Source organism: Zootoca vivipara, chromosome 12 (genome assembly GCF_963506605.1).
Source record: "Zootoca vivipara chromosome 12, rZooViv1.1, whole genome shotgun sequence".
In the NCBI taxonomy this organism is placed as follows: Eukaryota; Metazoa; Chordata; class Lepidosauria; order Squamata; family Lacertidae; genus Zootoca; species Zootoca vivipara.
This window is the reverse complement of record NC_083287.1, coordinates 57,534,740-57,548,473: the sequence shown is the minus strand read 5'-3', so window position 1 is coordinate 57,548,473 and position 13,734 is coordinate 57,534,740. Positions and strand designations below refer to the sequence as shown.

At 47.4% G+C, this 13,734-nt stretch overlaps 1 protein-coding gene across 1 annotated transcript in view; it reads left to right on the top strand.

Moving 5' to 3' along the window:
- Positions 1–13,734, top strand: part of LOC118092051 (SCO-spondin-like) — a 187,176-nt gene that overhangs the window by 73,079 nt on the left and 100,363 nt on the right. The window contains exons 42-50 of the mRNA XM_060281073.1: positions 764–861; positions 2,745–2,886; positions 4,373–4,537; positions 6,051–6,237; positions 8,267–8,321; positions 9,231–9,282; positions 10,874–10,994; positions 12,091–12,175; positions 13,110–13,274. Of these exons, the coding sequence (XP_060137056.1) occupies positions 764–861; positions 2,745–2,886; positions 4,373–4,537; positions 6,051–6,237; positions 8,267–8,321; positions 9,231–9,282; positions 10,874–10,994; positions 12,091–12,175; positions 13,110–13,274 (1,070 nt within the window). The remainder of the gene's footprint in view (positions 1–763; positions 862–2,744; positions 2,887–4,372; positions 4,538–6,050; positions 6,238–8,266; positions 8,322–9,230; positions 9,283–10,873; positions 10,995–12,090; positions 12,176–13,109; positions 13,275–13,734) is intronic.

The following is a 13,734-nucleotide window of genomic DNA, read 5'->3' as shown; positions in this document are numbered from 1 at the left end:
TATTATTTAGTATCCCTTGAGTCCGCTAGATGACATCGCAAGGGATCGTTGCCTTAGGAGAGTGAGAAAAATTCTCAGGGACGATTCACACCCTGGCCAGCACCTCTTTAATATTCTACCCTCGGGCAGGAGATACTGTAGAAGTATAATCAGTCGTACCAACAGGCTAAAAAACAGTTTCTATCCATGGGCTGTTAGGCTGATGAACGAAAAATAATATAGTGCAACTGACTTTCGGGGTTTCTCCCTTGTGTCCTGAGTTCAAGTGTCTTCAAAGCCCGCAGAAACAAAAAATAAAAAATATCCCTTCCAGTAGCACCTTGGAGACCTGCTACTGGAAGGAATTTTTTTTATTTTTTGTTTCGACTACGTCAGACCAACACGGCTACCTACCTATAACTAGTTCAAAGCCCGTGACACCTTTGGCAAAGGCTGTTCTCCAACTGGAGCGCTCGCAGGCCAGTGTTTCCCAATTGTCAGTGTTTATACTACATTTTTTTTAGATTTGCCTTGAGAGTCTTTAAACCTCTTTTGATGACCTCCATCTTTAAGTTCGGAATAGAGGAGTTCCTTTGGAAGTTGATAATCAGGCATCCGAGCAGCAAAATGGCAAAACTATGGGAACATTGCACCCAAGACCCAATTCCTTTGCTTTCACCTGCACCCATCGTTTAAGGGAAAGGAGGCCTGTCTCCTGTCCCTTTGTAGCCTATTCTTGCAAGCGTTGCAGGCATTGACCGAGAGTTGTTGTGCCTTTCCTCAGGGGTGGTGGTGCAGGGGGCCGGGTCCTCCGATGCCTACGTGACCAGCTTCTTCCTGCGGTTCAGCCTGGACGGCGTGAGGTGGCGCGACTACGACGAGGTCTCTTCCACGGGCACCGTGCCAGACCTAAAGGTGCGAGACCCACGTGGTCTACCTTATTTATTTATTCTCTGAGGAACTCAAGGGGGCGCCCATGGTCACTTCTCTTCCTCCTCACTTACTCCCCACAACAACGGCCCTGCGAGGTGGGCTGAGCTGAGAGGCAGCCGCTCGGCCCAATGAGCTTCCTGGCCGAGTGGAGATTCGAACCCTGGCCTCCAGCCAGGTCCTAGTCCGATGCTCTAACCCCTGGCTCAGGAGGGTGGAGTGGGGGAAACGAGGTCCCCACAGCACTGCAGGGCTAGGATCATGGGCCCACAGGGCAGCTTTCGCCAACCTGGTGCCCTCCAGATATTCTGGGAAGCAGCTGCCATCAGCCCGAATCAGTGCACACTGACAGGAGTTGTAGTTCAGAACGCCTGGAGGGAACCAGGTTGGGAAAGGCTGCTTTCGGGACTTTGTGCGTCTGTATCTAAGACTCTTGATCTTATGGGTTTAGTTGGGGAACAACTGTAGGACATCTGTATTGCGTGGAATCATGGAATCATAGAGTTGGAAGGGACCCAAGGGTCATCTAGTCCAACCCCCTGCAATTTAGGAATCTCAGGTTAAGCAGGAATAGCCATTCGAGCTCTGCTTACAAGCCTCTAATCCGTGGGGTAGGCAAACTAAGGCCCGGGGGCCGGATGCGGCCCAATCGCCTTCAGAATCCGACCCGCGGACGGTCCAAGAAGCAGCGTGTTTTTACATGAGTAGAATGTGTCCTTTTATTTAAAATGCATCTCTGGGTTATTTGTGAGGCATAGGAATTGGTTCATTCCCCCCCCCCAAAATGTAGTCCAGCCCCCCCCCCCAAAGGTCTGAGGGACAGTGGACCGGCCCCATGCTGAAAAAGTTTGCTGACCCCTGATCTAAGGAAGGCGAGTCGACCACCTTCCAATGGAGAAAGAGAGAGGAAGAGGAAGAGGGAGGAAGGAAGGAAGGAAAAGAAACTGATGTCCATAAGAGATGTGTTTAAATATGGCCAGGGTAGGGAGGTTCTCAGACCATGGCTCAAAAGATGGAGGGTCCGTATATGTTTCTAGATGACTAGGTGCTTCGTAATGTTGGTATTAATACTTTATTGAAAAGTTTTCAATTATAAAGAAATACAAAGAAAAAGAGGAGAAGAAAATGAAAAAAGGCACAAAAATGTGCAAAGGAAAAGAACCCCAAATATATCTATATATATGAAAAAATACCCTAACCCACACATTCTTTTATAAAGTTGATATTATTATCCTATGTAAATATTAATAGCCTCCTGCATTTGGTATAAACCCATTTCAAATATTGTCGTATTCATCCAAGCTAAGTCTACGTCTGCAAGCCGTCTGTTCATAATTTGCGAGTGTTATCATATCGTCGATCCATTTATTAAAATAAAAAAATTCCTTCAGTAGCACCTTAAAGACCAACTAAGTTTATATTTTGGTATGAGCTTTCGTGTGCATGCACACTTCTTCAGATACACACTTCTTCAGATACACACTTCTTCAGATACACACTTCTTCAGATACACACTTCTTCAGACTTCTTCAGTATCTGAAGAAGTGTGCATGCACACGAAAGCTCATACCAAAATATAAACTTAGTTGGTCTTTAAGGTGCTACTGAAGGAATTTTTTTATTTTGCTTCGACTCAGACCAACACGGCTACCTACCTGTAACCATTTATTAAAGGGGACCATATCTTTATTCTTCCAGTTCATCAACATTATGCTCTTGGCTACCATGAGAGCATGTAAAATCCATTTCTGTTGCCCCGTTATTAACTTCCATCCAATAGGCAAATAATTCAGGAGGTGCTTTTTGTAACCCTCAGTCACTTCCCCTGCCTCTAGCTTTTCCAAGGGAACTTTGACGACGCGACCCCCGTGGTCAGGACCTTCCAGCACATGGTGCGTGCCCGGCACGTCCGGATCCTTCCCCGCGACTTCCACAACGGGATCTTCCTCCGCGTGGAGCTGCTGGGCTGTGGGAAAGGTAGGATGGCAGGGCGGGCAAGATCTGGCGGGGGGGGTGCCCTAGGGTTGGGTGCAGTGGTGCCTCGCTAGACGAATTTAATTCGTTCCACGGGTCTTTTCTTATAACGAAAAATTCGTCTAGCGAATCCCATAGGAATGCATTGAATTTTTTTTTTGCCCATAGGAACGCTTTAATTGAATTTCAATGCATTCCAATGGGAAATTGCGATCCGCTAGACGAATTTTTCGAAAAACGAATTCGTCTGGCGAGGCAACCTCCGCTCGAAAAATCCTTTCGTTAAGCGGAAATTTCGTTAAGCAGGCACCACTGTACTGCTGTTCCTTCTGACTTTTTTTTTTTAAAAAAATAATTTTTATTTAATTTTTCAGTTGTATCACCATTACAACCATTATTTCAAAGACAAAATACATTTCAAAGCCTCAACACACACCCACCCACCACCACTTCCCTCAACTTCCTTTTCTAGGTTTTTGGCATATTATCTCTCCCTGCTTGTTGGTTAGTTCTTATTCTTAAAAAAAAAATTTAATTCTTCTTCTCTTATCAGTTTAACATCCTATTTCTATTCCTACATTATTTTGTAAATTGCAAATGTTTAATCAAACCCTGCAAGTGAGTCTCTTTCTTTACGTGGATTCTGTAAATATAACACAAATGGTTGCCAGTCCTTCTTAAAATCTCCATGGTCTTTGTCTCGAAGTCTTTCCATTAATCTGGCCATTTTTCAGCGTATTCCATCATCAGTTTTCCTTGCCATTCTCCTTTAGTTGGGTATTTCAGTACTTTTCCATCTTTGTGCTAGCAATCTCCTTGCCGCAGTTGTCACATACATGAACAGTCGCATAAATGAACAGTACGTTTCCGAGCACAATTCAAAGTGTTGGTGCTGACCTTGAAAGCCCTAAATGACCTCGGTCCAGTATACCTGAAGGAGCGTCTCCACCCCCATCGTTCTGCCCGGACACTGAGGTCCAGCACCGAGGGCCTTCTGGCAGTTCCCTCGTTGCGAGAAGCCAAGTTGCAGGGAACTAGGCAGAGGGCCTTCTCAGTGGTGGCGCCTGCCCTGTGGAACGTCCTCCCAACAGATGTCAAAGAGGAAAACAACTACCAGACTTTTAGAAGACATCTGAAGGCAGCCCTGTTCAGGGAGGCTTTTAATGTTTAATAGATTATTGTGTTTTATTCTTCTGTTGGAAGCCGCCCAGAGTGGCTGGGGAGACCCGGCCAGATGGGCGGGGTATAAATAATAATATATTATTATTATTATTATTATTATTATTATTATTATTATTATTATTATTTCTTCTCTTTCGGCAACTCTTGACCTGAAATGCCTAGCAAAAATGCTTCTGGGTTTTTCACGAAGGTTATCTTAAACATTTTATTCAGTTCGTTATAAATCATTTCCCAGTATTTTTAAATTAATTTGCCATTCTTTCTGTCTAAACCCTCGAACTTCCACACACCCTTCGCCCCCTTTCAGTGTCCCCAGAGCCTCCCGGGACCCCAACGGTGCCACCCACTGCTAGGCCTTGCTGGACAGGGGAGTTCCACTGCCAGAACGGGCGTTGCGTCCCCGCCGGGCCCCATGGGGCCATTTGTGATGGATTCAACGACTGCGGGGACTTCTCGGATGAGAAGCACTGCGGTGAGTAGTGGGCAGAGACCCCTTAGGAAGCACGTAAAACCAAGCAATCCGTCAAATATATTGCGTGCAGTTCTGGTTGCCTCCGCTCAAAAAGGAGATTGCAGAATGGGAAAAGGTTCAGACTTTGGTAATCTTTCATAATATGGCACCCCATGTGAGGCCAAATGGCCCCTCTTAATATTCTCTGCCATTTTGGTCTCTCTCTCTCTCTCTCTCTCTCTCTCTCTCTCTCTCTCTCTCTCTGCATTTTAATATTTTTATTAAGTTTTACGTAACAAGTTTAAATTCAAACGTGTCATTCACCTCCTCCTCATTTAGGATTCTCTAAACCCCTTGACTTCCCTCCAACCTTCCATGGTTACCATTATCAATCTTCCTTTTCATCTGCTTATCGTATTTTCTCTAATTTGTTTCAAGAATAGTAATCCATTTTTCCACAGTTTTTCGTGATTAGAAGCATTCCTCAAATCCTGCCAAAGTTTTTAGTTGTTTAGTATAATTTAGTATAATTCTGCCCCCATTTCTTCTTAAAATCAAGCAGATTCCAAGTTTCAAAGATAATTTTGCTTCCTTACTGCTAGGCTCTGCCAACTTCTGACAGTGAATAAGTAACAAACAGACAATCATGGAAATACAGGGGTGCCTCGACTTACGGATTTAATCCGTTCCGAAGGAACTTCGTAGGTCAAAAAATTTATAAGTCAAAAAGCGCCATTGGAAACGCAATTTCCCATAGGAATGCATTGGAAACAGAAAAAATCGTAAGTCGAAGCAACCCCATCTAAAAATTTGTAAGTCAAAAAACCCCTATCTAAAACCGCCGCGGTTTCCGTTCAGATGTCGAGAAATTCGTGAGCGTGCGACCATTACCCCCATTCGTAAGTCGAAAAATTCGGTTGTCGAGTCGTTCGTATGTCAAGGTACCACTGTATAAGAAAAGACAAAACCCAAACAAAAAAACCGTGACAATAAACAATGAAAATGTATTTATATGCTAAACAGCAATGAAAATAAATACTGCAAAATGCAAAATGCAATGGCCTGACATATATGCTCAATAGTGCATAAATACTACTAACAAATACCAGTCCATAGTGCAATAAAGCACATAAAATTCATCAAGGACAAGGAATTGAAGCAGAATATTATAGTACACCAATTTTACATCCACCTGAAACACTTGATGAATTTTGAATTTACATTTTGCATTTTGTAGTATTTATTTTCATTGCTGCTTAGCATATAAATGCATTTTCCTTGTTTATTGTCACGGTTTTTTGTTTCGGTTTTGTCTTAACGTCTGACAGTGGTCAGTTCAGTCGGTCAGCCTAAACTTCCCCTCAGCCTTCGTGAGTTGCAAGCTTGCAGAAAGAATGTTTCCCCTTTATTACAGGCTTGGTTATTGGGGTACGTTTTAGCAGGGTTGGTTACTTTTCCACACAGAGTTGGGGTTCATAATAAATTCTCTCCGATCCTTCCTTCACCGGATCTGTTCTGTGGGTTCCCTTGGCAGGAGTCGGCCCGTCTCCAGAGCCCCCCTCCACCCCAGGGGGCTGCTTGCCCTCCCAGTTCCGCTGTGCCATGTCGGGGGTCTGCATCGAAGCATCCCAGAGGTGTGATGGGGTCAGCGACTGCCCTGGCGCCGGCGATGAGGTCGGCTGTGTGCCCGAAAGCAGAGCGCCCTCGGTTGGGACCAGCAGGTAATGCATGGTGGGGGGGAGTCTCCTTTAGAGCCTGCCCCCCCCCCCAACGTGGTGTAGGGGCTGTGGGTTGGGTGAGGTAGCTCAGTCGGTGGAGCATGAGATTCTTCATCTCAGGGTCGTGGGTTCGTGCGAGAGGTTGGATTAGATTACCCTTGCGGTGGTACGATTCTACAGAGCTAAACTGTGGAACTCTCTGCCACAAGAGGCAGCAATGGATGGCTTTAAAAGAGCATTAGGCAAATTTGTGGCGGAGGAGAGGCCTGGCAGCAAGCCAGGATGCTCTGTTCTGCTTCCAGATTAAGAGGCAGCAAAGCTTTTGGGTACCAGTTCCTAGAAGCCACAGGAGGCAAGGCGGCTCTTGTGTTCGAATCCTGCTTGGGAGTTGCCCATTAGCACATTATTATGTTTTTATATGTGCTAGACAGCATCTTAAAAAGCTGAGACCACCACCTTGCCGACAAAGGTCCGTATAGTTAAAGCTATGGTTTTCCTAGTACTGGTGATGTATGGAAGTGAGAGCTGGACCATAAAGAAGGCTGATCCCCGAAGAATGGATTCTTTTGAATTATGGTGCTGGAGGAGACTCTTGAGAGTCCCATGGACTGCAAGAAGATCAAACCTATCCATTCTGAAGGAAATCAGCCCTGAGTGGTCACTGGAAGGACAGATCCTGAAGCTGAGGCTCCAATACTTTGGCCACCTCATGAGAAGAGAACACTCCATGGAAAAGACCCTGATGTTGGGAAAGATGGAGGGCACTAGGAGAAGGGGACAACAGAGGACCAGATGGTTGGACAGTGTTCTCGAACAGGGCCGGCTCTACATAGACCCCCGGTGGCGCAGTGCACCACGGCGGGGGGGCTGGTAAGCTGGGCGCCGGCCTGGCAAGGAGGGCGCCGCGCGGGAAAGCCGCGCGGAAACCAATTGCGCCCTGCGAGGGCAGGGCGGGCAGCGGAGCGATCTCCGCCCCTCAGCACCAGGGCGCGCGATCTGCTCAAGACGGCCCTGTTCTCGAAGCTACAAACATGAGTTTGACCAAACTGCGGGAGGCAGTGGAAGACAGGAGTGCCTGGCGTGCTCTGGTCCATGGGGTCACCAAGAGGCGGACATGACTAAACGACTAAACAAGTGTGCTGGAAGCCTCTCAGAGTGGCTGGGAAAACCCAGCCAGATGGGTGAGGTATTAGTAACAACAACAACAACAACAACAACAACAACAACAACAACAACAACAACAACTGGTTGAATGAGAATAGGATGCTGGACTTGATGGGCCCCCTTTGGCCTGATCCAGCAAGCTGTCTCTGATGGGAGTCGTAGTCCAAAAGAGCACCAGTTGGGGAATTATAATAATGATAATAATATATTATTTATACCCTGCCCACCTGGCTGGGTTTCCCCGGCCACTCTGCTTTATGCTGGCATTGAGAGTGAGGTCCAATTCCACGCAAAGAGATTCTCTGGGAACTGAATTGCTGGATTACAAGGGGAGGCGCCCCCTACATGATTTTGCCTTTCTTATCCATGAGGACTAGAGTCTTGCTTCTGAAAACTTCCATCCTTAAGAATACCATCCTTAAGAATCTTTGTATCCGTGAACAAAGCAACGCCCATGAATCCTTTCCTCCTCTCGATGCCTCTTGGCAGATTTTCTCTGCCTTTAAATTATCTGTCGATTCATTTTATCCCCAAATGCTGAAAAGCGGCTAGCCCCCATCCTCCGAGACGCATCTCCCTTGCAATGGACTTGTTCACTTATTTCTTAAGATTCACGCACCACTTGTAAAGCGGTTTACAAAAAAAAAGCAATAAAATTATCAATAAGAAAAAATAACAGCAACTTAAGACTTTTGAAAAAAGCAGCAACAGACTAAAAAAAACCTAAAACTCCTAGCAACTTTCTGGACATCTAGGCAGGCTTGGCTAAGCAATAATCGACTCTAGAGAGACATTCCTGCACCAGCGATCGCAGTTTTAGAGCTTTTTTGGAACCCCATAACAAAAGTCCTTGCAATATTTATTTCAGCTCCTGGACTTCCGAAAAACAGCCACCGAAGCCTTCGGTGCCCCATCCAACTCAGGTAAGAGTGCCAAGGGGAATCGAGGCAGGATGGGCCGGGGGGGGGGGGGAGTCGCTAAGGACTCAGGTTTCCAGGAGGGAGCCAAGGACAGGTGGTTCAAGTGACAGTTGAGGACTGGTGGGGACTGAGATCAAATCCCCACTCAGCCAAGAAGCTCGTGGGCTGGTCTGGGGCTGCTTACTCTTTCCTTTCCTTTTGCTTTCCTTTTCTTTTTTAACTTCCATATTCATTCATCTGTTTATTTATTAGCTTGGACAATCTTCAGCATTTCTTTTCTTTTTTAAAAAAACAATTTTTATTGGTTTTACATATACTGTAATCACATTATGTAACATCACACCTCTTGTTTTTATCTCTTTGGCTCAACTGAGCCTAACGGCTTCTTTATATTTTGCTTCGCTTCCTATCCTTGTTATACCATCACCTAAAATATTATAGGACTCAACCTGGATAGGTAGCAATTTCACCTTACAGATCTTCAGATCACCCTGCTAATGGTGTTAATTGCTTGCAGCTGTCTTTCAAATATAATATGAATTTGTTCCAGTCCTTTTGGAATGCTTGCTCTCGCTGGTTCCGGATTCTTCCCGTCAGTTTCGCCAGTTCTGCAAAGTCCATCATCTTCACCTGCCCCTCTTCTTTTCTTGCTAACTCCTGTTGTTTCCCTCTCTGGGCTAACAAAACTCTTGCCGCAGTTGTTGCATATAAGAACAATTTTTTCATCTTGTCTCCGTATCTCTCGGTTACCCTTTCCCAGCCTTCCTCGCAGGGCTGTTGTGCCGTTAAAACCAAGGAGCCAAGTAACAACACCGTCAGCTCCCTGGAAGGAGGAGGAGGGTTGAAAGGGCAATTCCCATTTATCCAAAGTGGCTAGCGGAAGGTGACTCTCTTTTCTCTCCATCCTTGCAGGTGTCCCCCAGTGGATGGCCCTTTCCTGAAGGTCTCACCTTCCCCCAGCCAGGTAAAGTGGGGTGGTGGTGGCTTGGTCCCAGCCCTTTCCCAGATCTGCACCCAGCACCTTTCATTCCTCAATGTTGGTGGGATAGCCCGGTGGGTAGAGCACGAGACTCTTAATACCAGGGTTGTGGGTTCGAGCTTAATGTGGGTCAAAAGATTCCTGTGTTGCAGGGGGGGGGGCTAGGTGACCCTCGTTGTCCTTCCCAACTCTACAATTCTAGGATTCTATGAAGGATTCTGTTTTTGTGTGTGTGTGTATGATTTTTATTGAGTTTTTTCTGTTTTACATTTTGGAATACTTGTTTTAACATCCTTAAAATATCAATGACTTCCCTTCTTCTCTTTCCGTAGTTCAATTTGTATACCCCACATCCCCGCATATTTTACATGATGGGACGTCCAACTCCCAAGAGACTGTGATCTACTCACAGTGTTAAAAAAAACCTGGCAGTGATCTACCCATTGTCGTAAAAAGACTGGCAGTGGTCTACCCAAAGTTGTGGAGCTTTTTTTAGGAAGCCAAAGTTGGGGGCTTTTTTGCTTCTTTGTAAGGAGATCGCTGAGGGGCCACAGGTCAACCAGGATCTACCAGGAATACCCCGTGATCTACCAGTAGATCACGATCTACCTGTTGGACATGCCTGAAAAACATTCAGTAATCCAATGTTGCACCCGCCAAATCTTATTTACACTGTCGAATTTACCTTAATGCTACCAGCGTTTTTCAATGAACACAATTTTCACCCATATGCTCAGTAAACATTTTCCAGTCTTCTGTAAATGTGCATTCTTCTTGTTCTCTTGTTCTGTCTGTTAAATCTGCAAGCTGCGCATATTCCATCAGTTTATGTTGCCATTCTTCACATACATGAACAGTCTTTTTTGAAACCTGGGAATTTCCCACTGAATTATCCCCAACAAAAAGGACTCTGATTTTTTTCCAGAAAGGTACTTTTAAACATTCCCACCCCACCCCCCACCCCGGTTCATTATATATCATTTCCCAATACAGAGCACAAGACTCTTACTCTCAGGGCTGTGGGTTCGAGCTTCATGTGGGTCAAAAGATTCCTGCATTGCAGGAGGCTGAGGCTCGCTGCCCTTTCCAACTCTGCAATTCTACGAAGGATTCTCTCCCAGGGTCTCAACATCTCCCTGCGACTCACCGGACAGGCTGAGGCGCTGTGGGTTAGAATTACAGAACTCTAAAGTTGGTCGGGGTTCCCAGGGTCATCTAGCCCCACCCCACCCCGCGATGCAGGATGGCAGCTGAGTCTGGGCAGCTGGCACGGCCGTGGGTCAAATCTCACTTCAGCCCATGGACTCTCCAGGGGACTTTGGCCACACCGCAGTTCCTACAGTGGACAGTTCTGACACATGTTGTGATGTGCCCTGAGATCTGTGGGCAAAGGGCGGCATATTAGGGTAATAAAATAAAAACAAAACTTGTTTTGCTCTAGAAATGCTGGGCATTGTGGCAGGCCTGGAGAAGGGCTGCTTCCAAGGGCCCCGGGCGGGTGACGGCGCTGCAAATCCACGGAAGCGAAGCTGGGGGCACCTCTAACTGTTTGGATTTGCGCACCCTCTTGACGCAGGTTCCTGCAGCGAAGCCCTCGGTCTGGAAGATGGGCGAATCCACCAGCAGCAGCTGAGCGCCTCGTCCTACCAGGACGGGAACCCACCAGACGCCGGGCGCCTCAACATCGTGCCCAGCATGTAAGTTTGGGGGTCCAAGTCAGCTTCATGGAGTCAGGGGCAGATGGGGGGAGCTCAGAGAGCACTGGGGTGAGGGTGCCATGGGGGTTGCATTGCAGAAGGAAGGAAGGAAGGAAGGAAGGAAGGAAGGAAGGAAGGAAGGAAGGAAGGAAGGAAGGGGCCAGACAACTCGATGGTGATAGAAGAAAGTGCATAGTTAATTTCTGGAAATCCCTCCTGCAGGAGGCAGTGACGGCCACCAACTTGGAAGGGCTTATGATTATTGTCATTTATTGTTCTTATTTGGGTTAAACCACAGAGCCTAGGGCTTGCCGATCAGAACGTCGGCAGTTCGAATCCCCGCGACGGGGTGAGCTCCCATTGCTCAGTCCCAGCTCCTGCCCACCTAGCAGTTCGAAAGCACATCAAAGTGCAAGTAGATAAAAAAGGACCACTCTGGTGGGAAGGCAAACGGTGTTTCCGGGCGCTGCTCTGGATCGCCAGAAGCAGCTTTGTCATGCTGGCCACATGACCCAGAAGCTGTCTGCGGACAAACGGCAGCTCCCTCGGCCTATAGAGCGAGATGAGCGCCGCAACCCCAGAGTCGGACACGACTGGACCTGATGGTCAGGGGCCCCTTTACCTTAATGCTGCCCTTCAGCCATAAACCTCAGGGCATAAAAATACAAGATAAAAACCACAAAATATGTTAAATTCTCTTTAAAAGAGGATTAGACAAATTCCTGGGGGAGGAGAGGGCCGAGCAACTTGTGACTATTAATGTTTTTTTAAAAAACGGCAATGGAAAAATGTCTGTGGTCCCCCCCCCCTTCCCCTGATGCCCTAGGCACCAGGATCAGGATGGTATAGGGTTGGGGGACCAATTTCCTTCTCTTGCGGGAGCTCAATTCCGTTAAGAGTTTGGGGGTAATCCTTGACGCCTCCCTTTCCATGGAGGCGCAGGTTGCAGCAACAGTCAAGGCGACATTTTTTCACCTTCCCCTCCCCGACTCTGGCCACAGTGATCCATGCGACGGTCACCTCCAGGCTTGACTACTGTAACTCGCTCTACGTGGGGCTGCCCTTGAAACTGTCCCAGAAACTCCTGCGGGTGCAGAATGCGGCTCTTCACGGGGTCTCTGCCGTGGGAGCGTATTCACCCAGTGCTCTACCAGCTGCGCTGGCTCCCGATGGAGTATAGGGTCAGGTTTAAGGTGCTGGTTTTGACCTTTAAAGGCCAATGCAGCCTAGGGCCCTCGTACTTACGGGACCGCCTCTCCCGGTATGAATCATAGAATCATAGAATCCTAGAGTTGGAAGAGACCACAAGGGCCATCCAGTCCAACCCCCTGCCAAGCAGGAAACACCATCAAAGCATTCTTGACAGATGGCTGTCAAGACCTCCAAAGAAGGAGACTCCACCACACTCCTTGGTAGCAAATTCCACTGCCGAACAGCTCTTACTGTCAGGAAGTTCTTCCTAATGTTGAGGTGGAATCTTCTTTCTTGTAGTTTGAATCCATTGCTCCGTGTCCGCTTCTCTGGAGCAGCAGAAAACAACCTCTCTCCCTCCTCCGGTATGCCCCGCAGAGGACCCTCAGGTCCACAAATAGTAACAGCTTAAGGATCCCGGGCCCTAAAGAAGCCAGATTATCCTCCACCAGGGCCAGGGCCTTTTCAGTGATGGCACCGATCTGGTAGAATGCTCCGTCCCATGAGACTAGGGCCCTGCGGGACTTGATCTTCTTCCGCAGGGCCTGTAAGACACAGCTATTCCGCCTGGCCTTCAATTTAGCCTGATCCTCCATTCCTTTTTCTCTTCCCTTTTTCTATGCAGAAACCTTTCTGGGTCCCCACATTCTAAATACTTCCCTGGTCTCCTTGCTGGCCATAGCAGGACTAACTTGGCCCTGGTGATGCTATATTTATGTTGTACTTTATGCTGTTTTTAAGTAATTTTTAATCAATGTTTTATATTTGTTTCTGGACCGGGAAGGGCGGGGTATAAATAAAACATTATTATTATTATTATTATTATTATTATTATTATTATTATTATTTTGCTGACCCCCCACCAGGCAGAACATGGCCCCTGGGTGGAGCCCGGACCCCTCGGACCCCGACCCCTATTTCCAGGTGGACTTTCTTCAGCCCACATTCCTCACTGCCGTGGTCACGCAAGGTGGGGGACCCTCTCGGGGGTACGTCTCCCGCTACCGCCTGGTCTACAGCGACGACGGGGTCAACTTCCGGAATTACGCCCGATCTGGATACGGCCCTAGCACTTCCCTGCGGGCCCAGGTACCACCTCTGCCCACGCCCCCCCCCACACCCTTCTTCCTGTCCGCTACGGGGTCCTCCTGAGCGGGTGCTGAGGACGGGCTTCCCCACTTCCCAGGAGATCTCTCTGGGCTCCCCACTCCAAAAGAAGGCAGAGCTGCTCAGTGGGCTGGCGTGGGAAAAGACCCCCAAGGCTCATCTAGTCCAACCCCCCTGCAATGCAAGAATCACAGTTAACCCCTCCCCCCCCACACAGACGACCCGCTTACTAAGCACTCATCCTGCTCAGCTCGCACCAAGAAGACATGGAAATTGCAGATTGTATCCTGCTTTACTTTATCTTCTGCTCTGTTTATGAAGCAGTTATGTTACTTGCATCTATCGATCTATTTATTGCCCCCATTCTTCCCACAATATTTAAAAACAACTTACAGCCACTAAAATACAGTGGGTCCTAAGACATACAGCTGTGGTGCTAATA